The following is a 24,615-nucleotide window of genomic DNA, read 5'->3' on the forward strand; positions in this document are numbered from 1 at the left end:
GACCCTATGTGGGTGCCTTGGCGCAATCAATACTTGCGTTTCTTAACTAGTTCCCCCTTTTGTTTTAAAATCTGAAAATGTCATTGTTAACGTAAGTGTGTGTGACCCTCTTGCCTCGATGCTGTACCTAACTGTGTGGTTGCACATTTATTGGCTTATTTCTTCCCAAACCTATCTTAATTGATAGAATTTCATATGTAATAGCAGCTACAATGCATATGCATCGACTTGGTAAATATATAAATATTTTGTAGTGTACCCGCATGTTTATACATATTTTCTCTATGTTTATTTACAAGTCTTTTCATGTTTTTATTTTTAGATCATTGCAAAGTTGTTTCTTCTTAATAGTGTTCTTGATATGGATGTTGTTTAATAACTATGATGGATCAATAAATTGAAAGATATAAGGAAAATTATATTTAGGTCTTACATAAGAAAATTTATTATCAAGAGATTTCATGAAATTCATAAAATACTCTCAAGTTTCAAATTCTACGCATTCACAAATTGATTGAAGGCATTAACAATTAAACAACGGTCATTTACAACTCATAAAGAAAAATGAGAACTTGTAATAGTAAGTTGAACAACGCACTCAATCAAGTTATAAATGTACAGGATTTGAGATTTAAAAGTATTTTGTGAATTTTATAAGATCTCTTAATAATAAATTCTCTTCTATGGGCCCTAGATGTAATTTTTTCTAAAATTTATTACATTCAATTTATGGTTTATTTGGGAAGACAGAGTAATATTAAGAAGACCAACTAATTTTTTTTAAGTTAATTGTATGAAACATTCATTCTTTTGCGCTGAGATTCTGCATAGGGTGATTGATGTTGATTAATTGGGTGCATGAATGTGATTATTAAAGTTTCTTGGGGCAATGTAAATAAGTAATAGTTTTTGCACGTGACTAAGGGCTAACGACTTCTTTTTTAATTAATGGTTTATTTGGAAAGACAGAGTAACATATTCAAATATTAAAGAATCTTTATGAGTTTGATTAGACTTTGATGTATAAGTTTTTATTAACACCTTATCTGCCCTCTAATCCAGAAGTCAAAAAAATTCTCTCGAGTTTGATCTATTCAAGATCATGGGGGGCTAGGGTGGGTTGCTTCCTAAATCGGTTAGCCATTTTTTTTTCCTAACAAAAATTATAGAGTGATACTTAAAATTGAGTTTTTTTACATAAATTCTAATGAAATTACAATTTATTGTGAGGGAAAAATAATACTTAGGACAAAAAACCTCAGCGAAACCCCCACGAACGATGACGAGCAGAGGAGGAGGAGGACGAGAAGCAAAGAAGGCATTAGCTTGTTGAAGAATGAAGATTAAAGGCAAGTTATCACAAATGTGTCGAGCAGGTGAGAATAAGGAGAGAAATCTAATAAAATTTAATGTCAAGTACAACTTACATTCAAAGCTCACTCATTCTTCTTGCTTCAATTTTTTTGTTCTTTGTTTTTTTTGGCTTCCCACCCGATATCTTAGAGAGTGTGGGTATTCTAGGTTTATTACCCGCCCACCCTATTCCAAACTAATCCAGATTTCCATATAGGTCGGGCTCTTAAAATGGTGATTTTGTGAATACCACTGAAGAGACACACTTTATGTGCTCAACTACATGTTTATATATCTTGAGATTCAAATAAGAGACCCCAAGTTAAGTTATCTAAACCCCTAACTGCTTAGACAAGCGCCTGTTGGTTCTTCTTGCTTTAATTGGGAGGCTTTTCTTCCACAAAGCTATAATAAAAATTTTTTTTATCCCAATAACAGTTTTTTGCTTTCAAATGGGCTTTTGACATCTGAAGTTTCGGCACCCAAACCTTAGATGAGGTGTTTACCCAGACATGCACATAGCGGAACTCAACTCAATCTCAATCGAACTTCTTGTGGCCTCTCCGAGCATCACGTGCATAGTTTATGGATGTGCCAAATTAGTTGGTTGCTTGGTCTAGCTAGGTAACTAGCTCACCACATACATGCAAGAACTCAGTTTGCTGGATCCCCTTTGTGCATCTCCATTATGACAGCTTATTCTTTTTCCTTTTTCTGATTTTATCAGCTTACTTTTACGAGTTGGAGATAGCTGCACCAAATTGCTAACTTCAACCGGTAATAGGAGAGTGACAGTGGCGGATTCCCTAAGACAAGAACTTCAGGGGACATGCACAGGACGATATAAAACTTCAGGAGATAGTTGCACCAAATTGCTAACATTTGCAAATGCCCATTTCGGGATACGTCACATTGCTTGTTAGGACACTGATCCTTGTGATATTGATGCACGCCCTGTTGCCATTATAGAAGCATGGAAAATTTTTGGAACACCCTTGTTCATTGTCTCATTGGAAAGTGATGACAAAGAAAGAGATAGAGAAACTTACCCTCCATTTGGATGGAAAGAAAACTTGAGAGAAAAAAAAAATGAGATAAAGAAAATGGAAAAAAGAGATGCAAGAAGAAAATATCATCTTGTTTTCTCTTTGGGATCAAGAGGAGAAAATAGGAAGTGAAAAAATGAGCAAGTAATATAATAACTATAATATCCTTATATAAAATATATCATGTTTTTATATGATTACTTTTATAAAAATAAATTAAAAGAAAAATTATATTAAAATTAACTTCATCAAAATATTCAAAATCAATTTATTTATTATTTTTTCATTTTATTCTATTTTAAAAGCAAATAATTTAGTAAAAATATATTATTTTTTATCTACAACATTAAATGGGGATAGTTAATTTAAATTAAATATAATCCGTCTAATAGTGGATGTAACTCCGGCGAGATCATTGCACTGGGTTGAAGAACAAAAGGAAGGGCATGGAGTAGGCATGGTTTTGTACAGGGAGACAGAAAGAGGTGGATGATGACCACATTTACGGTGTGAAATATTGAAACAAAATAGTGGGAGAGAGAAGAGTACACCAGTGACAACAAATTTCCTCCCAAAATCTCTCCTATAATGAGAGAAAACTTGAAAAGAAAATGTGATGAGTCTCACATCATTTTCTTCCATACTTTTCTTCCCTCATCCAAATAAGGTTGTTTTCTTCCCTATTTTCTCTCCATCCAAACAAAGCATTAAGGATACAAGCTTGTGGCTACAATTTAGTTTCTTGTAAACCTAAAGAACTTAGAAAGTGATCCTTAATGTGTGCCGAAATAAACTGCAACTTCAACAGGACCAGTTAAGAACAACTCACTTTCACACACACACACACACAGTCATTGTAACCATATAGAAACTTTCTGAATGAGGAATTTGATCATTCATCTGCACTAGTATGACAGAAAGAATTGAGATACAATGTCTGATTCATAATCTTCTCATTGCTTAGGCAGAGCAAGATATATAGAATGCTACTTTAAAAGACAGAAGGGGTGGGGGGAACTACAAAACAGCAATCCCACTATTCGTTTTTGGAACTGCTTGAGTTATCATCCTGCCAGGTTGCTTGCCATTGTTTGTCATAAAATGTTGTCTCTTCCAATAGCTTCTTGAGATTATCCAAGTCCTCATTCTTTCGGATCAGAAGAACTCCCGCCACTGCTATGAATAGAAGAGTTTTGCAGAAAAAATTGCCCATTTGGTCAACTAGACCTACTCCTGTCAAGCTATCCACCAGATAGGCCATAAAGAATCCTATCATTGCTGCACGACCTGATTGGATACACAAGGGAGGAAGTACAAATGGATCAGTAACTGCGATTTCTTTTTGTTACTGGCATACAATCCTTCATTTTCTAATTTCACATGAGAATTCAAATTAGAACAAACCATTAAGCAGTTCAGCTTCAGGAAGATGGAATCTTTTCATCCATGCCCACCAAGGTATGATGGAGGTGTCAAAAACTACAGGGCTTTCATTACTGGATGATTCTGGGTTATCCTCAAGCCATTTTCTTCTCCTAGCCTCTGGGGAAAAAAAGAATAAAAAAAATCCTTGTATGAATTTGGAAACTGCAAAGCACCAGATGGAACTAAAAGTAGATTTAATATCAGAAACTCAGTTCTTTATCAAATCTTATTCCAATAGTTCATATATTCTCCCTCTCTCAAAGAAATAAGAAGAAACCAGAATATGAAAGCATGCATAAACCTGTCAAATAGAATGTAAAGATGGCACCTTTGAATAGGCAATCATTCACAAAAATAGTTTTATTGGGTTATTGGAAGTTGCAAAAGATGAAAGAGCGCTATATTATAAATTACCTTAATCATGTTTATGGTACTAAAGAGATGAATCTTGCATAACTTTGATAGATTTATTAAACTTCTGACAGATCTTTGTCAACATAGGTTCAGCTGATCTTCGTCACAAGTCCATATGTTTCAGACTAATAATCTATGCCTTGAGGAAGAGGAATTTATTATTCGGAACTAAGCAAAGAGAAAACATCGAGGCCAACAATACATGTGATAATAATCATAAATGGTCGATTCAAAAACCCAGCATTTAGATTTTCTTCAGGCCTACAAATGTAGAAGATAGATATCAAGTGCTATATCGCCATCAAGCTTTTGGCTTGCTGGTGAGTCCCTTCTAGCTTCACCTATCAAGTCACTGGTTCGAGGCGTCCAAATACCATAACTATCAAATGCTATATCAAGACAGGAGGAGATAGAAACCGAACACCTGAGTTAGAGCGCTATCCAGACCAGAAAGATGGTGCAAGTGCTACAGCTAACTACATTGATAGGATTTGTAACGCTAAGCACCCTTTGGTTATCCTGGAAATGGCAGAGAGTAACAAATTCTTTGCCAGCAAAGAATATGAAATACTGCTATTGTACTTCATCACTGGACATTGTAAACATAAACGGTAGCTGAGAACGAAACAAATGAAATTTCACCTTTTACAACTTCGAACAGAAATCCATCATCCATGGTCCATTTTGTCAAACTATTTCACAAGGCATACTTAAAGACACAGCGTATTAGCAACTACAACAAATTCATAAGCTCACCAGCATCAATAATGGCATCCCAATCGGTCTGGCCATTTTTCTGAAACTGCTTTAAGTCCCATGTCCCTCCCACCCATCTTGGGTCCTCAAAATTACTGAAAACCTTCACTTCCTCGGCCACTGCAGCAGCAGACCCATTATGTCCGGCAAGGCTCTCATGCTTCTCCGGCGGCGGTGGGGAAGGCTCCGGGGCCGACTGTTCCACTTGGGGTTCCAATTCCACAGCAGTTGCAGCTGAACCTGAAGGTCCGATCCCATTTTCGGATGCAGAAGCCTTTGAGGTAGAGAGAAGAAAGAAACGGTTGTCGGGCCTGAGGGAGATGAAGGGTTTGGGGCTGAGATGAGGTTTACTGTGCGATGAAGGAGTGGTTAAGAAACGAGTTGGAGGAGAAAACGATGCCATAGTAATCAACATTGCTTGCACAAGTATGGTCATCAGAACATGGTTTCTGTTTTGGATTCTGGGGCTATCCTCAGCCTTAGAATAAGCCAACAAACCAACAAGCACGCACCACGCTAAAGTCATGGGCTCATGGCTAGGCACTCACCTGATCAATTCAATAATTCATGGGTTATTACCGAATAATAATAATAATAATAATAATAATAATAATAATAATAATAATTCATGGGTTAAAGTGTAAAAATATTTTAAATTTTTTTGCAAGGGTTCCTGTTATTTTTGTAATGACGTTGTTATTCTGAAATTTTTAAAAAGAGTATAATGTTGTCATGTCATTAATGTTGATTATTAATTTGACTTTAATATCAAAGTTGGCAGCCACCTAAAATTTTAAAAAAAAAAAAAGTATCCAAACGTGTAACTTATTTCTTTCAATTTATTTTTTTCTTGAATCTCTTTCAATCTCCAATCATTGAAAGAATCACTTCGTCGACATCAACCCATCCTCTTATACCCATTCTCTAAAAAAAAAAAATCTTGGTCTAAGTTGCCCATTGCTATGTTACCTTACCCAAAGCTTGATTACAAGAAAAACCACATACTAGCGATTACAACAAGCACAAGCACAAGAAGAACCAAAGTTTGATTACAACGACCAACGACTAAGATGATGAGCACGATTACAAAGGCTAGCAATGAGGAGAATGACAAGCAAGATTGGGTTGAGGATTGACTAGGGACTATGAACACAAACCAGTGACAATGAGCATCTCAAGTGGCAATGACTAAGTTTGGGCGCATAAGGACCAGCAATAGGGAGAACGATGAGCATGATTCGAGTGAGTATCAATTATGTAAGTTTAATTGGCTTTAAATAAGAGAAATGTAGAGGATGCCAATGGATTTTGGATAAGTTTGATTGAGTGATTCAAGTTTTCTTTGTGCTAAATCCTTACCTAGTTCATATGGGCATTTCAAATCTCAGATCTATTGATCTATTGATAGTTTAAAAATTGTATTTGCTTCCATGGGTCACAATTTTAGTGTGGAAGAACTTGTATTTGAGTTAGCTGTGCTTTAATTTTTTTTATGCTTGCTTGTTTGATCTGGGTTCTTATTTTTGCTTGAGAAAGAACTTAGATCTGCGCTCACTATTTTGTATGCTTGCTTGTTAGATCTGTTGAATCTGAATATCTCAATTCATATGTATAATAAAATATGATAGAATAAAGTAATTCATGCGTACCTGAAGAATCCATGAGCGCTTGAGAAAGCTCGATTACCTTGAGCGTAGGCAGGTACACAACACACAGGTCTCTAGAGTCTTCAGAGAGTTCAGAGATAATGAAAGTAGAAGAAATGAGTTGTGTGTTTGCGGTTATTGACTAATCGACTTATATAGATCAGATATGTAACTGCCTTATTAAATAATTAATAATTATATTATCTATTATCTTCGACTCAGTCAATTAAGAGATAGGAAATAACTGACGGCTACTGGGTTGTAGGTTAGGCCTCTACCCATTTGGCTTACTTGTGTGGAAGTGGTCCACCTATCACGGTCCATATAAGATTATAAAAACTAATTTATTGGGCTTATTAATTAATGCTAATTTATAAATAATATTTTAACAAGATTTATATCCAATAGACCTAACATGTTATTTATACTTATATAGACGACTAGTCTAGCTTTATGTTTGGGCTGTCTTGGTTCTTTTTTTGCTTTGCTGGGGCTTGAAATTTACCAATCTTTTGCCTCTCTTGACTCAGGTATAGGATGCTTCTTGTGATCTCTAGCGCTGGATTCTTGAGTTGGTTACAAAATGGTCCTTTTTTTGTCTTCTGGTTGTAAGATTCTTGGCAGACCTCATGCAAATAAGTAGTTTTCCCCAAGGCTTTTCTTGCCTTTCCTTTTTAAGCAATTTCTTTTCACATTGCTGGGTATTTTTGAACTGGGTTCCCCTATCTAGCTCGTAAATTTAGTTGTTGATTGGGAATATTTGTGCCAGAAATAATTGGAAGAGATTCATGCCCGAAAAAAAAAAAGGAAATTGGAAGAGACGAGTCAAACGGTTGGTTATGTTTTTTTTTTTTTAATGCAAGGTGGCTAACCAAGTTGGTAGCCAACATCAAACAAATGGTATTGATGATAAAATAATATTGCACTCTTTTTAAAAATTTCAGAGTGACACTACTTCTAAAAAAAAAGCTAAGATACTAGACGCTTTTAAAAAATTGTAGGACATTTTGCTCTTTTATCTCATGATTCATCACTGAATTACCATCATTGTTATTACTTCCCTCCCTTTTTTTTTAACACCCACATGTCGTACACTTTCCCATTGGAAAGTCCGCACACCTGATCAAATATTTGCCTAAATTTACCTCAGTTCAAACCTGTGGCCTCTCCCACACGCCACAAGGCCAATGGCCTTTGGCTACCCCCCCTTTTAAATTATTAAATTTTGTTCCAATAAATTAATTAACTTTATTTTATACATTATCTTTTATATTTATCTTTATTTATATAGTATTTTTATAAATGAATATAAAATAATTTATTTATTAAAGATTTTTTAAAAAAATATATTAATTATATTTTGAAGTACTAAAAACATGTTACAATATGTAGTATCCAACTCCTTAAAAGTTCTTTACATTTATGGAAAATCACTCCAAAATTCCTTGTAAGAATTTTAATAATAAAAAAATTTCATAAGATGCATAAAATACTTTCGAATCTCAAATTATGTGCAATTATAATTTGGTAGACAATAATGACAATTTGGCAGATATGACCTCTGTCAAGTTGTCATTTTCTTTTGTCAAGTTGCAATTGCATAAGATTTGAGACTTGACAATAATTTATATATTTTGTGGTACTTTAAGGTAATTAAAATATTTGTGTGGGACTTCCAAGTAATTTTCCTAAATTTATTAGTTCTAAAATGTTAAAACCTATGCAAATATTCTTTCAACGACAATCAAAATAATTTTTTTCCTCAAAATATATCACATAAATTTCATCAGAGGGGTGAATGTGTAAATTAGACCTTGAATTATAGGTTTAAAAGTTATAAAATGTTAAAACGTATGCAAATATTCTTTCAATAGCAATCAAAATAAGATTTGTTTTTCCCCTCAAAATATATAATATAAATTTTCTAAAAGGAATGAATGAGTAAATTAGACCTTAAATTATAAATCTAAAAGTGTTTAAGATTTTAAACTCATTATTTGTGCAATGTACTCCCAATTTTTAAAAATTATACAATTTAACTTTTATCGTTAATAAAAGTTAACTTTAATAATTAGTTAAAAAAAGACTTAAAAATTTACAAAAAATGACCCAAAAATTATAGATAAAGACAAAAAAGTATAAAAAATAATAAAAAAAATTTTACTGGTTCCTTTTTTTTTGTAATTTTAAAAATCCTTTGCTATCATTTTTTTAATAAATTAATGATTAAAATTAATTTTTTTTACTGTAAAGATTAAATTGTATGTTTTTCAAAAGTTAAAAAAGCACATTACACAAATAATAAGTTAAGGATTTTAAATGTTTTTAAACATATAATTTAAAAGTGAATCTGCTCTTTTTAACATTTATAAAATGTCGTATTACAGTTAAAGCATCACTTCTGTCAAACTTTATTTAAAAAAGAAATTTTTTTTGCAGCATCTAAGGAGCAAGGACTATTTTCAATGAAACGGGCTCGTTTTGTTCTTCACATGAGGCGCACGTGAATCTTCCGCCCCGAAGGAGATCGGGACGCAGCAAGGTTCGGCTTATTTAGGTGTTCCATAAGATAATAGCTGTTTCTACCGATCCCTAATTCAGCTTCGGTGATTCCGTCGCCGACAAGCTTCTGCTGGGGTTGGAACTGTTACTAAATACTAACCCATCCTCTTGATTTTCTTTTTGGCCATGTATCCTGATTCAAATAATTGAGCAAGACCCCCAAATTCCCAATTTATTCGAACCTAGATTTGGGTTTTCAATTTCACCATTTTTCCTGAAACCTAAAATTTGTTCCCTCTTTCCATGGCAAACCCATCTTCATCAGCTCGCTCATCCGATTCCGGGCAGTTTACCTACTCCGACGGCTCCTACTTCCCCATGCCTTTTCATCTTCAGCAATCTGCTTCCGCGACGCCGTCTCACTATGCTGCGCCTTATGTGGCGGCGTCACCGGCGGTGCAAATTCCTCCTCAAGCGCCTACCGCCGCTGTGCCCGGTGTTTACGCTTATCCACAGTATCAGCAGGCGCAGCAGTTATTTCAACGGGATGCACAGACAATCACACCCGAGGCTCTTGAGAATGTCAAAGCAGCCATTGCTAACAGCGAGATCGAGCACAAGGCAGAGACAAAAAAGAAATCAATTCCTCGCAAAGCTGCAGGGCAATCATGGGAGGATCCTTCGCTGGCAGAGTGGCCAGAGAATGATCATCGGCTGTTCTGTGGTGATCTTGGTAACGAGGTAAATGACGATGTTCTTTCGAAAGCTTTTTCACGATTTCCTTCGTTTAACATGGCCAGAGTTGTAAGGGATAAGCGGAGTGGAAAAACAAAAGGCTATGGATTTGTTAGCTTCGCGGATCCTTCTGACCTTGCTGTTGCTCTCAAAGAGATGAATGGTAAATATGTCGGAAATAGGCCGATCAAATTGTGCAAGAGCAAGTGGAAGGAGAGAACGGATTATGAAGCTCTAGAGAAACACAAGAAACAATCTCGCAAGAAACCGAAACCTTCCAAAGTGGGTGTATTACATTACTGAGCGACCCGCCAGAATTTCTGACACTGGGGCTGAAACGAAATTGCACAAGCTGTATGAATTACTTCAATGTTTAGAAGTTCCGTTATTTCTTGTCTTCTTCGTTTTCCCCCTGTTCCAAGTTTATATGCAATGTTCTTTGCTGACTTCCCTTTGGTAACGCCCCTCAATCATACGGATGAGGTGAATATTTGAGAATAGAATTTGAATTGCCTACTCTAATTTTGTTTCTTGGTTTGGGTGATTCTGATTTAGTTTAGCCACTTGTATGCTGTCCAACTCCAACGCAGTGTCTTCTTGCTGGCGTGGTATGCTTTTTGTTTCCTTTCGTTTTGATCTGTGCTATTGGATCCCCTAAACAGCGTAAGTTTCATCTCCTGTTGTTTTTTGAATGAGAATTACACTAGATTGCTGATTTCAATTTCTGGTTAAAGGCTTAAAAGTTGTAGACATGCTTTCATACGATGAGAGCTTAGCTAGCAGAGTGCTTCTGCATATTTCATTAAATGATACATAAGCCGTCTTTTTGATCAAGTTTGCACCACTTCTGTGAAATTCAAAAAACCACACATAGCAGCAACGCGGTTGAGCTCTCATTAAAAATGCATAGGAGCAACACCTCTCACGATGACCCGTGGTCTGTCTTCAAAGTTCCAATCGAGGAAATGACACTCTTCCAGTTTGACTACATTAATAAGCAAGGTGCTTGAGACTGAACCCACAGTGATTTTGATCCCGTGCAAACGATGGATTCATTCTCAATAACTAGTATCATATCATTGATTTCAAAAGTCAAGGATCCTCCAGAATTTTGATGCATAGCATGTGTTGTGTATGCTCGAGCGGCTCTCCTCGTTCTGTATACTTGGTTGTAGTCATGCAATTGTAGTAGTCTAGGGTGAGGTTCAACCAAGAAGAGGTTTATGGTGAATATCTAGGCACCTAAAGACAAGGAAAGGCTAGTGAGTGATAAAATGCTGAGGTCGGAATCTACTTGTCGAGCTATTGGTGAAGCGATGTTGAAACCAAAAGCGATACTTCTAGTAATCTCACATGGAAGAACAAAATGACAAGCTTTTTGGTATGAAATACGGTGTTTATAGGATGGAACAGGATTGGAATACCTTCGTCCTGTGTTTCGTTTCAAAAAAATCAAGACTGAATTTTAATCCCATGCTTTGTCCCATCTTGTTAGGAGTTGGGATGAGATTGGAATAAAATCGGGACGACTTGCCGTTCTGATAAATGGGATAATACAGAGAAAGATTAGAATAACAACATTTATTAAAATTTTAAATTATATAATGTATTACGTATAAAATCAAAATAACACAAGTACCTAAATTACAATAATTTAAAATTAATTATTAAATTATATTAATCACAATTACACATTATAATAGCAAATATAAGTGATCTTTATGTTATAAGAGTAACAACAATAGGCAAGTCAACCACAATATCAAATCATTGTTTTGCTTCAATGGAGATGTATTAAGTTAATTACTTTTTTAAAAATAAAACAAGAAATGCGTTATAAATAAAAATTATTAAATATATAAATATAAAAATAAATTATATTAATATATTATAAAGAAAGATATTATCATGTCTACTTCATGTCATTAAAATTATCAATATAAAAAAGCTTTAGTTTTAAATAAGAATTACAAGTATTGAAATTATAATTGATATAATTAATATAGGTGTAAATTATATTAATATATTTAATATATTTAAAATAAAAAATATATATAATATTCAGGATAAGATGAGACGTCCCGATTATAATCTTGTGTTTTGTCCGTCCCGAACTCCTTTCTATCCCATCTCGTAAAGTTCCATCTCAATTATTTTCAGGTCGAGATAAGACCTATCCCGATATGATCGGGACGATACCAAGCCAATCAGAACGAGTCTAAGTTGAACACTCTTAGTATGAAATACAAGATATTGAAATCTCAGTTTTATATATGATTTGCTAAATGTGTTTCAGAGCTTTGAGGCTATGGTTGGAACAATTCAGATCTCTCACGACTCAAATTTCCTTGTTTAATTTTTACCCATTTTTATTTTTGTTTTAATTGAACTTTCATGACAAGCCGTTGAGAGAAGCAATTGTTTGTTAAAAATTAATATTACACTTAGCAAATTAAAATAACATATTTCTATACTCCTTTCATCCTTATATATAAAGATATTTTTAATTAAATCTCACATACTAATAAATGTTTGTTATTCAGTTAAAGTAACATAATAATAATTTTTCAGTTTTACCTTTAATGATATCATAATTAATATTATGATGGTAATAGAAAAAAAATATAATTAATGATTTATTATATTTTTCAAGACAATGGTAAAGTTATTTCATTATTTAAAAATATCATTGTCATCCTTTATATTTAGGGACAAAATAATTTTTAAATAACATTTTATATATAGGGATGGAGAGAGTAGGCTAAAAGAAGAAGAAAATCACACCTACTGCCAGATCAAAGAAATTCACACTTACGGCTCAATATTTTTTTGGTAAAAAAATTTTATTTGCTCCTTGTTTGAAAAAATAACAATGTATGCAAATTATATATAATAAATTAATATTATATTGTTAATGCATGGATCTTGTTATATTATATATGGATATTATATTATTATATATATAAAAAAACTTTTACATTATTATTTAACTAAATTAAATAAATTATGTATAATGAACGAATATTATGTTTATAGTATATATATTGTCATGTTATATAAGGATATTTTATTACTGATTTACTTGAAAAATTTGTACATTTCAAATGAGGGGCAAGTAAGTCTTTTCATTGTACATATTTGTATATAAGGCCTTTGAGCTTTTAGAATCAATTCAAAATTCATTGGCTTTAGATGCAATTTTTTTTTTTAATTTGAGGACTTTTGGTGCAATTCTCCCCTAAAAAAAACTAAGTTAACATATATTTAAGTATTTTATGTTAAAATAATTGTTTTTAAAAATAATTTTTACTTTCGAGGTGAACGGTTCCTTTCAATTGCAGGAAAAAATATTGCTCCTATTACTCTTTCAAAACACAAAATTCCTTTCGATAATTAGGAAGCACCTGCCTCTTAAAATTTTACGCAAACGAAATTCTGCTACTTACGAAAATTTCACTTTAGATGTCGATGGACTCATTTTGATTTGTTGAATGGCTAGTAAATATTTAAAATTTAAAATTTAATATATTTTATTTTTATTTTTTTTGGACAAATTAATATATTTTTTATTATACACACACATTGTAATATATCCCACTTATTAAACTCAAAAATCATAAGATGAACTGGACTCTTGTGCGTCGGCCCTCTTAGGATGTAACTCAGGGGTTGAGCGTAAATGGTGGAATTGGATCAAACAACTTCACATGAAGCCCAAGAACATCCATTTCAATCTCTCGTTCGGTTCCCACTTGCATTTCCGACTTCTCTCTTCCATTTCCATCCGCTAGCGAGACTTGAACGCAGCTATGGAGGTTGCCACCGCTTCATCGAGCTTTGCACTGAACAGTAGACCCATGTTAAAATCGCTGAACTCTTCTCGAATTGGAAATCCTGTGCGAGCGGTGTGTTGCAACTCCTCTTCTGCCTCCGTAAGAACATCTCTCTCCACCAACTTCATTGCTCCTTTCGTTGGCAGCAGCGTCTCTACCCTGTCCTCTGGTCACTTGCTTCGACCTTCTTGTCTGAATCCTGCATCGTTTCGTCATTCCAAGGGCAAAAGAGGGGTCTTCACCATGGTAAAGATTCAAGCTTTGAAACTTATTTTAACGGACGTTTTCGCTTACGTGGTTGGATGAGATTGACATGGCAATTGCATCAATTTTTACCTAGTAAATAGCGATACTTCACCAAGAGTATTAATTGATTCTGGGTAATTATAAGTTCTTTGGTGCTTTTGTAGAAAAAATTGAGCCTTTGGTCGTACCGGCTGGTTTTATTTTGCCAATTGCCATATGCATATAAGTGTGATTTTGGTAGTCCTAAATGTTTCTGGATGCCTAAGATTCTGGACCCACTTGTTTGAAATGGAATCAAATACATTGTTAATAGAAATTCTAAATGAAATTGTGGATTTAAAGTTCAGTATCATCCGGGTCGGGGATGATTGGACCGGACTCGGTGCGGAAAGTGATAACATTCTGCTATTTTCTTTTATTAAGATGAATAAAGAAATAGTTTTGATGATCATTATTAGCTGTATTGTTGATTGCTCTCTCTGCGAAATGAAAATCAATGAGAACCAACGACCAATCCAAAGTTCTGGCGTATTTAATCGTCGTATGAATGAAAAACTACGATATAGATTTATTTGTTAAATTAAGGACAGGTCTGGACTCTGCAGCGTTTGGACAGAATAATTTTGTATGATTGGTTTTAGACGTTTGCACGGGTTTGAGAAGGGTAAATTGATTGCAATATGTAGCATGTGTCTCGAATTTTAACAGAAAGCTTGGGTTTTGAAGAGATGATCTTTGTTGGCGGCCAAAAAATGAAGGGATGATCTTTGTACTTGTTCTATCATGGCCAATGGGATGGGATTATTCTTGTGGCCTTTCCTTGATTTTCAGCACATAGTTTCTTTATTAATGTCTTCATTGTTTTTGTTTTGTTTGTGTTCTGTTTTTGACGATGATGTTTTGCTTTCCTTATTTATTATATTCTTCTCTGCTTCTAGTAAATTTTCTTCTATCACGTCATTCATGGTGATGGTTGCGGCATCCCAAGTAAAATTGCATATTTTATATGATTCCTATGGGGTTCAATGTTGTCCACACCTAGCTTGTGTTATAGGAAAGTAACAGATGTAACACTTTTTTGCATGTCAGTGCATCATATGTACTACTAATATAACTCATGCTGGTTCTATGTTCTCGTATGTGTATGAATAGGTTATTCCTTTTTCAAGAGGAAGTGCATGGGAGCAACCGCCACCAGACTTAGCTTCTTACCTATACAAAAATCGAATTGTCTATCTGGGCATGTCTCTTGTTCCTTCTGTTACAGAGTTGATACTAGCAGAATTTCTATACCTTCAATATGAAGATGATCAAAAGCCTATTTACCTGTACATAAACTCTACTGGAACAACCAAGGTAAATCGTGTTTTATATGTTCTGCTTAGCATATGCTGCTTTAAACCCATCCAATAACATCTCTCTTTATAGTTTGATGAGCAAGATTTTTTTTTTTAATAAAAAGAAATTAATCTTACTAGTTACTACGTGCCTATGACTTACTGTAATTTGATTCCAAGCCTTTAGTGAGGTATTTATCTTAAAATTGTTGTGCATGACATTAGAATTCAAAATTTATGTTTGAATACAAAGAATTACATTATAGTGAAGACCAAATATTAAATTCAATTTTTATCGCATCATCATTAAGACCAAGAAGAATTTTCAAGGAAGTTATTTTATGGGACTTTTTGGTGAATGATATATTTAAAGAGTTGGTTATTGATAGAGCATATTGGCATGGTGCAAACTATGTAACCAGCCCCACTTAATCAGACAACGCTTGTTGTTACTGTTTCATTTAGATGATATTTCATTAAAAGTCAAAGAAAATAAATGCTTATTTCATTGTTTTTTCTCCTATTGCATTAAGAGAGTGAACCAGAGTGAAGGCGTCTGTTAATGAGCCTACTTTTCTCAGATAGCCAGGGTGTGACACAAAATTAGTTCTAGTTGTTACTTAGATTGACATGTTATTCTAGATTTTGTGATTAAACATGCTAGAAATGCGGTTGTCAATGGTTCTGAGACTATTAGATGTTGGTCTTGGTTTCTACTTTCCACTGTTAGAGGTTGAAAAACACTTATAATCATTTCTCTAATATAGTGCTGGCAGTGGCAGGAGTCTTTAGGTTTTTAAATATAAGGGGTGGTGTTTAACCATATTTATAACATTTAATATTTGCTTTCATCCTAGCTCCTTTTCCTTGCAAAAAACTGCAAAATATTCTCATAAGATGCTAGAAAAATGGTAGTATCGTACCTTAGTTTTCATGAAATGTGTGCCTTTTTGATACAATCTTTATTCCTTCTTTCAGGGTGGTGAGAAGTTGGGTTATGAAACTGAAGCATTTGCAATTTATGATGTTATGAGGTCATCCTCTCCATATTTTTCTATGATAATGCGTTTTATATTTTTTATAGCACTTTGAAATTGTGTTACTGTTTGTTTTCTTTAGAACACCTTGCTTGTAGTGGGTTTTAAAGTGACTATTTAGTTGGTGTTGATTGTTGTTAGGCAGTATTTTTTGTCAAATTTGTAAACTATAACAAGCCTGTTGCTTGAGTTTTATCTTGATTCACTTATCCTATGTATTCAACTTAATTACTCCACATCAAGGGTGGTTGTGAAATTATTAATTGTAATTTGTCATGAACTACGTAAATGAAGTTGATAAATAAGTCATGTCCATGGAAATTTCAACACATTGTCCATAATCTTGCTTTTGGCTGCCTGGCATGCCCTTCACTTCCCTAAGTATATGGTTTGCTTGACCATATTTATCGCCAAGTTTTGCCTATCAAGGTCCTGATATCTCACATTGATCCTATTGACTACAGATCTATCTGGATCATTGTGTCAACATTGGAATGTTACTATCAATTATTTTTTTTTTGTATGATGCAATTTTTTACGCTGCATAAATTGTTATTCTTCCCTTCACCCCCACCCCACCCCTTTAGGTGAAAGCAATTTTCTTTTTCTTGTGTTACATGCTTTGACCGCCATCCTGAAGAATTGCCTGCAGAAAGTTCGTGCTTACAAATTTAGTTGACTTCTGCTACAGGTATGTCATGCCTCCAATTTTTACTCTTTGTGTTGGTAATGCTTGGGGAGAAGCTGCCTTACTTTTGGCTGCTGGTGCTAAGGGAAACCGTTCTGCTTTGCCATCATCAACAATAATGATAAGACAGGTTCAAACTCATACTCTTTGTACAATTGAAGTTATTGCATGTCTTTATCTTTTATCGAAAAGACGTAACCATGTTTTCCTTGTTAATTTACAGCCGATTGCAAGGTTTCAAGGTCAAGCAACTGATGTTGACCTTGCTAGAAAAGAAGTCAAGAATGTCAAGACAGAATTGGTTAGAGCAATAATCATTTAGTTTTATTAAGACCAGGGTTGGGCCTGTGCATTTGCAGAGGTTTAAATGAGTTGCATTATTTATGGCTTATTAACAATACAACTTCCTACACTTTCTATGTTATATTGATATATTGGTTATGGTTACTGCTTTACATATCTGTTTGCATGGGTGCGCCCATGTGCGTATGTGGAGGTGGGTTGTGTTTGGGCAGGTGGGCCCATTCCATGCATGGGTGGGTGTAGGGATGAGTGCATGATGTGGTCATGTGTCCATGCATGAGTACGTGTGTCAGCATCTATTATCTATACATGACATTATCCTAACAACTTACAATGTCTTAATTTCCTTTTGAAGGTTAATTTATATGCAAAGCATATTGGAAAATCAACTGAGCAGATTGAAGCTGACATTCAGCGTCCAAAGTATTTTAGTCCTAGTGAAGCTGTTGAGTATGGAATCATAGATAAGGTTCTTGCTGTCTAAAAGTTAGATTTGTTTTAATTCATTTATCTTTCATGAAAATTGAAGATATACCATCTTCCACAGGTGCTATACAATGAGAGGGGCACTGAGGACCGAGGAGTTGTTTCTGACCTTAAAAGGGCGCAGCTTATTTGACTCTTGGAGAATTTGAATTTTTTCCTGGAGTTGTTAGGTAAAGCGCATGTGTTATAATTATCATATTAATTACTTATTTTAACTCCCAATATTGAGTTACTTTTTTAAATAAGAATTGTGTTATAGGAAGAGAGTAACTGTTTCCTTATAACCGACAAGTCTTTGGTACTTTAGGGTTCTTCATTATAACATTGCTATTTTACAATTTTATGTTCAGAAAGGCAGCAATCTGAGGCTAAGATTGGTCAATCAGGTGGTCACATGATTTCATGTTTACACTTGGCTACAACATTAATTGATGTTCTATGATCACCATACTTGGGAAGGAAACCCAATTTGTTGTTGTCATTTAATGTCATGCTCTTAATAAACTTGCCTAAATTATGACCTAAATATTAAGATTCTGACAGTGACATTCACAATCTCTCTGGTTTCTATTCTTTTCTATTCCGCTACTAGGTGCAAGCGTTGGTGGATTCTCAAATAGGAGGGCAATTGCTAGTTCTTTTCATGACCATACAATTTATGCAATTATTTCCCTCAACCAGCTAAGAAAGAAAGATGTGAGGGAGGGGACACGTAGAAAAGGGCGTAGCTAAAGTCGCTGATGGGTCTGTTTTGGTGTTCTGGCTTACACCTTGCACTTGCTATCCAGATGGTTCAGCTATGGGCACTAGTTCAGACTAAGAATGATTGTATTTTGTAGGTAGTCTTTGTTGTTGTGGCGCTGTTGGCTTGCTTTGGTTTTGCCTAACAACTTCACTGATTGTTTCAATATTCAAACACGTGTTAAAGCAGATGTGAGGACGTGAGACATTACAATTGTGAAGCTTGCACATATTCTGGCACTGTAACCTGTTTAGTGTTCTTTTGCATTGTCTAATATCAGTGGCATGACCCATGGATGGAGAGTGATGTCATCATTCTTGCCCAATGAGTCATTGTCTCTGTTCCCTCCTCTCTCCCTCCTCTTTCTGTCATTCCCCCTTCTTACTTTGGTTGGGAGTGAAAGAGGGTTCAATGGTGAAGAGTTATTTACTCAATCACATCAGTCTATGTAAGAACATAACATAAAAACAAATACAAAAAGCATGGACTGCACCATTCATGTATCTGTTGAAACAGGTCATGAAATTAACAAGTTGTGTGTGTTTACGTTTAGATCAGCTGAGATGGTACAAGTAAGTTTCAGCATTCTTGATATCATATTGGGGTTAGACACAGCGTATGGACTGCGCCAACCGCCAAGAGTGTTAGTGCGTGTTTGGATAACTTCTCAAGTTAAAAAATATATTCAAACAATTTTTTTATAAGTTAAAATCAATTATGAATTTAAAATCATGCTTTTTTAAAGATATCCAAACATCAATTATATATACTAAAATTAATTTTGAACTTAAAATCATGTGTTTTTTTTAATATTCAAACAATTTTATATATGCCAAAATCAGTTATAAACATAAAAATATAATTTGTAAAATAATTTATATGATTTTTAGATAAATTTTTAGAAAAGTATAATTAAAAAATACATAATAGTAACTTATGAAATGACAACTGTGATTGTGAGTTTATAATTAATTTTAACATGTATAAGAGTGTTTGAATATTTAAAAAAATATATGATTTTGGATTCATAATTAATTTTAGCATGTATAATGGGTGTTTAGATATTTTTAAAAAAATATGATTTTCAATTATTATTAATTTTAACATATAACATGAATGTTTGAATATTTTTTCATGAAATTATGATTTTATTTTATTTTCAATTCTGCTTTTTAATTTTGATTAAAATCAATCTTATTAATTAATTTTATAAATTAATTATATATCATATAATATAATTAATTATATTCAAAATCAATTATATTAATAAGTTTTTTATAATTAATTATACACCTTTAAGTGTAGCCACAGATGCACGCTGATACTCTTTCCCTTGTTAATATAGCGTTTGTAATATGTAACTGATGGAATGTGATAAAATTATTCAAAATAAAACTTTACAACACAGATATGATGATGTCAAATGACATATATGATCGCTGTTATATTACTTACTCTCAAGACATGATACACATGATAGGCGGTTGAAAGCTATATTTCCTAATCAAGTATCTTTTTTTTAAAATTATAAACAACTTAAAAGTAACAAATATGGTAATATTTAAACTTAATGAGCACTGAATATCTTTAGTTAGTGGGAAATTGCCAAGAATATTAAACATGCAACACATAACATGTGTCCTTAACACCTTATTTATAATGCTTAAAGGACCTTTTTTAAAATAATGTAACAGGCGTCTACATTCCGCTGGTTTGTCTTGCATGGATGGCGGAAGAGATATGCCATTTTCAGAGGGAAAATTAATCTTTTTAAATTAGAGTTCCTACAAAATCATATCAGAAAAGCACATGACCATTAGAGTATAATATTATATGTGTGCCATTTAGGAGAATGTAAATTATTTGCTTAAGAATTGGGTAAAAAAAGTAAATAAATTTCATGTTGTTTTTGGATTAATGGGAATTTAGAGCCCAATCTCATTTAGATGCAAGAAAATTCGTGGAAGTAGAAATTTATCTCTTATTATATTTTTTTTATAATTTTAAATTTCTTTTATATCATAATTATTTGAAATTCAAGCAATCCTAACTCTTGTGTTCTCTTTACGTTTTTATTATAGACAATTTTGTTAGTCTTGTCGCTTTTCTCATTTCACATTTTTGTCTCTTTTCAATTGAAGAAAAGATGTAAACTCCTCACTCCTAATTCATCGTTTTCAGTTCGAATCTTAAATTTCGTTTGGCTACAAAAAATAACGAGAATAGAATGAAGTAAAATAAAAATAAAAATAAAAATAAACTAATTATTCCTTTCTTACGTGATAATCATGATAAAAGTAGTCACTCTTAATATTCTATTTTTACTTTGAATCTTAGTTTGTCTTTAACTTTTCTTTGAATTTTTTACAGCATTTAAACAAATAATTTTAAATACATAAATTTTAAATATAATTTAAAATATAAAATCCAAATCCAAATGTATTTGTAATACTATTGATAAATGAAGTAAATGCATAAAAAACTCAATAAAATATTAGGTTAAGAGACAAAAATATTTTAAAATTTTTTTTAAAGAAGCTATCAGCATGTTTACCTTTAAAAGAAGCAATATTTTTTAAATTGTTTTAAAAAGAGTACAGTTTTATCCTACCATCAGCCTTGACCGTTAATTCTATACTTTGACCAATCACTTTTTCATACGTCGTTCTCTCCTCCCTTGAGCCATTCTTCTCTCAGTCAAGGAGCCTGTCAACCCACAGAAGGAAGAACTCTTTGCCTTCTGGAAGCCATAAAGAGGCAATTGCTGTCGGCCAAGACCCCATCACCATGAGAGAGGCAGAAAACAGTGGACCTAAGCTTATAGGAATGCTCATCCTCAATGGGCCCAAAGCACTGCCGATGATTAAGAATCTGAAGCAAGTTTTCAATTTCATTTTGTGACCCATCAAACAATTTAATTTCCTTTTCTTTACAAAACAAAATTCACATTCCCAAATTTTTCTCTTAGTCTCCTGAATTTTCTTGGGAAAATCAAACCATTGGAAGTTCAAACAAGTTTCGAAATTTTCACCTTGGAGTTGAACAATCTCTTACAGTGAAGAATGACGCTTTAGATCCCATCGTATTGCAGCTGCAATGTATTGTCGCTCCTTCTCGCTGGATATCCAATCATTCTTAGTCTAGCCAACAAAAAAGTAAATAGTCAACGTGAGTTTAGATTAACAGTGGATTAGAATTGCACCTTTTTTTTTATTTTTAAGGTAAAATTGCTCCTTTTAAAATATAAAAATACTCATAGTTCATTTGAAAAAATTTTAGGGACATTTTCATCCCTTATCCCTAAAATATTTAGTTTTTTTTCCCTTTAAAAATATGAGAATGTACAGTCTGTTGATAGGAACACGCTTTGAAGAAGTGACGTCAACAACTGCAATTTCTGGTGAGGAGGCTCCAAGTGGTCGGCCACCATTAGCAATCACCTACCACCTCCTTTCCTATGCCTGCTTTACGCTTGTTCTTGGTTATTATTATTGTTCACTAAGTGGGAAAAAAATAATTTTATAACTCTTATTTTTAGATAAATATTATTAAACAATAAGAATATAATAAATAATATGTGTGTATGTATTTTATATATAATTGAAAGTATCTTTTTAAGAGATACTCCCTTCGTCCCAAATTATAAAGCACTTTTAAAACAGTTTCTCCATCTCAAAATATAAGATACTTTGAATATATTAAGTTTTTATTAAATACACCAATTTTAAATTTACCCTTTTTCTCTTTTTATAATTAATTTTTATCCCTTTTTTTTAATATATTAAATGATGTGCATTTTTGAAAGTTTATATTTTTATTTGAAAAGATAATAATGTTAAGTGTATTTAATTATGTTTATTGGTATATAAAATTTTATCTAAAATTATCTTATAATCTGATATAGAGTATTATTTTTTATCAAAATTGAATGAGAAAATCACTTAATGTGAGAATTTGCCAAGTGGTGGATTTTCCCATGTTTGAATATCATCATTACATTTAGTTCGAAGTAGAGACATTAATAAGAGGCATGATAGTCCCTCCAATTCAAAATATTTTTCATTTTAGGTTATGTATTCACATAAAGATACTCGTTTTTAATAGGCTAGATATAAAGATATTTGACAAAAATATTCTTATTTACTTTATTTTTCTGAGCAAACACTTGAATCAAAACAGAGATATTTGGCTATCAACATACCATTATTTTTAGGATGAACTAATAATGGGGAATATTTACTTATATCGATTATTACCAATTCTCCAATCAAATCTCAACACATGAATTGTTGGTGAAAGATATATATTTCGAAGCAAAATATATAAAGAGAACAGGATGAAAGTAGAGAAAAAATGACACGACGAAAGTTACAAAAGTAAGATGCGTGAGCCCGACATGGTTTTGGGTTGACAAACACCCGCATAAATATTTCCCAACTATATAGAAAAAACAAATTGGAATTTTCTTCCTACAAGTCAGTGGGGCTGAAGAGCCAATTGTATGAATTTATTAATTAGGAATTGACACGAGGAAGACCCATACATATCCTTTTTTAGATAGTGCGTTACAACCAAACGTGGCTGCTAGCCAGGATATTTATCATAGGGGTTGCAATAATAATATCTACTTGCTTATACCTTAAGCAAGCCCTTTGGCTTTGACTTTAACTTCAAATTAAACTCAACTTACACTCCAAACTACAAACACACGTCCCAGCTTCACACGCTAACAACAATTAATGGCTTTGGGCCGAGGAAGATGGTTATTCCTTTCGTTCTTACCTCTTTAACTTGTGGTTTTGACCGACAAACTTCTGATAACGACTAGTGTGTGTGTATTATTCAATAATAATGTTGCATTCAAAAGGTATCATCAAAAGTATTAACATTAATGGGTTGGTTCAAAAGTTATCCATTTCTCCTTTTCAGAATCTGATGATCAGGTAAGGAGAGGACGAGCCTGAGGTCTAATGAATTTTGAACGCATCAGCTCTGCTAATTTGTGATTTAAGATTTGAAATACTTTTTCAGGATTGATTCTTCTTGTTTACACAGTTTCCATTCTACATTGTCTGCGTATCATGGAGTTAATTATAATTATAAAAAACAAAAAAAGGGGGGAATATGATATGACAGATATAAATAAAAAGGTTTGTAATTTCACAGTTATGCTTGTAATGAAAAATAAAATCTTTGACAGGAGAGAGAGAGTAAAGGTTATAATTTCTGCCCAAGTGTACCAGGCTTACAGGTTAATTATTTGACCTTTTATTTCTATATTTTACCTAATTTTCTATCCGCTCATTCATAAATGAGTGTGTAGATATTTGATTGCATTTTGCTTAACTTTCACAGAATAAAGAACCCAACGATTACAATTTAAAGTATGTAAAGGTGATAAACTTTAGGGTATATATGCCTAACGACGCATAACTAATCAAATACTGAGCATATGATCTCTTGATGAGTGTCTTCCACCGTGCATGAACAGGTCCTACACCAATTATGAGAAGCAGAGCGTCTAACAATACCAGTATTTTATTTTCCTTTGATGAAAATATCCCCATCAGGATTTTAGACATCCTTTAAGTCGAGGGTTCATGAATATCCCCAGAAAAATGCCGAAATTGTACGAATGAAATTAGGCGATTTAGCATTATATTATAATCTCTCATCCACATGTAAGAATCAAAGACCAAATCGCGAGTATTAAAAATAGTAGATGGAGTAACTGGGCAACTTTTCTTCTTGTAACAATTAATAAAGCGATCACTTGGAATGTATATTATATATAATGGCCAAGAGAGATCAGCAAATGTTAATATTAGGGTCTATACGAATGGCAGAGAGAGGTCAATATGTTAATTAGCTAGGCCTGTTCAAAACTATATTTATTCTAATGTTAAGCTAGAGACCTAACTGTGCAATTAGAGTGTACATGCATGTACCCATCATTACTCCAATCCAATCCAGAGCCCTGAGTGGAAGGAAAAGTTGAATGCCACCTTAGTGGCCTGTGCACTACATGGCCTCTCTGCTATAAATAACACACCACATCTTTGCTTT

General features: G+C 33.3%; 3 protein-coding genes across 4 annotated transcripts; 2 read left to right on the plus strand and 1 right to left on the minus strand.

The window, feature by feature from the left end:
* Positions 1–3,271: 3,271 nt before the first annotated feature.
* LOC129321604 (light-harvesting complex-like protein 3 isotype 1, chloroplastic) lies at positions 3,272–5,523 on the minus strand. The gene is made up of 3 exons (XM_054967435.1): positions 4,995–5,523; positions 3,804–3,941; positions 3,272–3,686 (listed from the first exon to the last, which is right to left on the minus strand). Exons 1-3 carry the CDS (start codon positions 5,518–5,520, stop codon positions 3,436–3,438), a joined length of 915 nt encoding a protein of 304 aa, XP_054823410.1. The 5' UTR covers positions 5,521–5,523; the 3' UTR covers positions 3,272–3,435.
* A 3,685-nt stretch (positions 5,524–9,208) lies between these two features.
* LOC129322750 (uncharacterized) lies at positions 9,209–10,399 on the plus strand. The gene has a single exon (XM_054969116.1). It carries the CDS (start codon positions 9,446–9,448, stop codon positions 10,178–10,180), a length of 735 nt encoding a protein of 244 aa, XP_054825091.1. The 5' UTR covers positions 9,209–9,445; the 3' UTR covers positions 10,181–10,399.
* A 3,153-nt stretch (positions 10,400–13,552) lies between these two features.
* Positions 13,553–18,794, plus strand: LOC129321312 (ATP-dependent Clp protease proteolytic subunit-related protein 4, chloroplastic). 2 transcript variants are annotated; one of them, XM_054967041.1, is made up of 8 exons: positions 13,553–13,956; positions 15,109–15,312; positions 16,272–16,327; positions 17,022–17,148; positions 17,242–17,319; positions 17,677–17,790; positions 17,869–17,977; positions 18,158–18,381. In XM_054967041.1, exons 1-7 carry the CDS (start codon positions 13,687–13,689, stop codon positions 17,938–17,940), a joined length of 921 nt encoding a protein of 306 aa, XP_054823016.1. In that variant the 5' UTR covers positions 13,553–13,686; the 3' UTR covers positions 17,941–17,977; positions 18,158–18,381. The 2 variants fall into 2 exon arrangements, with proteins under 2 accessions (XP_054823016.1, XP_054823015.1); XM_054967040.1 differs by lacking the exon at positions 18,158–18,381 and adding an exon at positions 18,400–18,794 and having other exon boundaries at positions 13,555–13,956.
* Positions 18,795–24,615: the final 5,821 nt, after the last annotated feature.

The sequence above is a fragment of the Prosopis cineraria genome, unplaced genomic scaffold, assembly GCF_029017545.1.
Source record: "Prosopis cineraria cultivar Desert tree isolate PC_DT_omini unplaced genomic scaffold, ASM2901754v1 PC10, whole genome shotgun sequence".
In the NCBI taxonomy this organism is placed as follows: Eukaryota; Viridiplantae; Streptophyta; class Magnoliopsida; order Fabales; family Fabaceae; genus Prosopis; species Prosopis cineraria.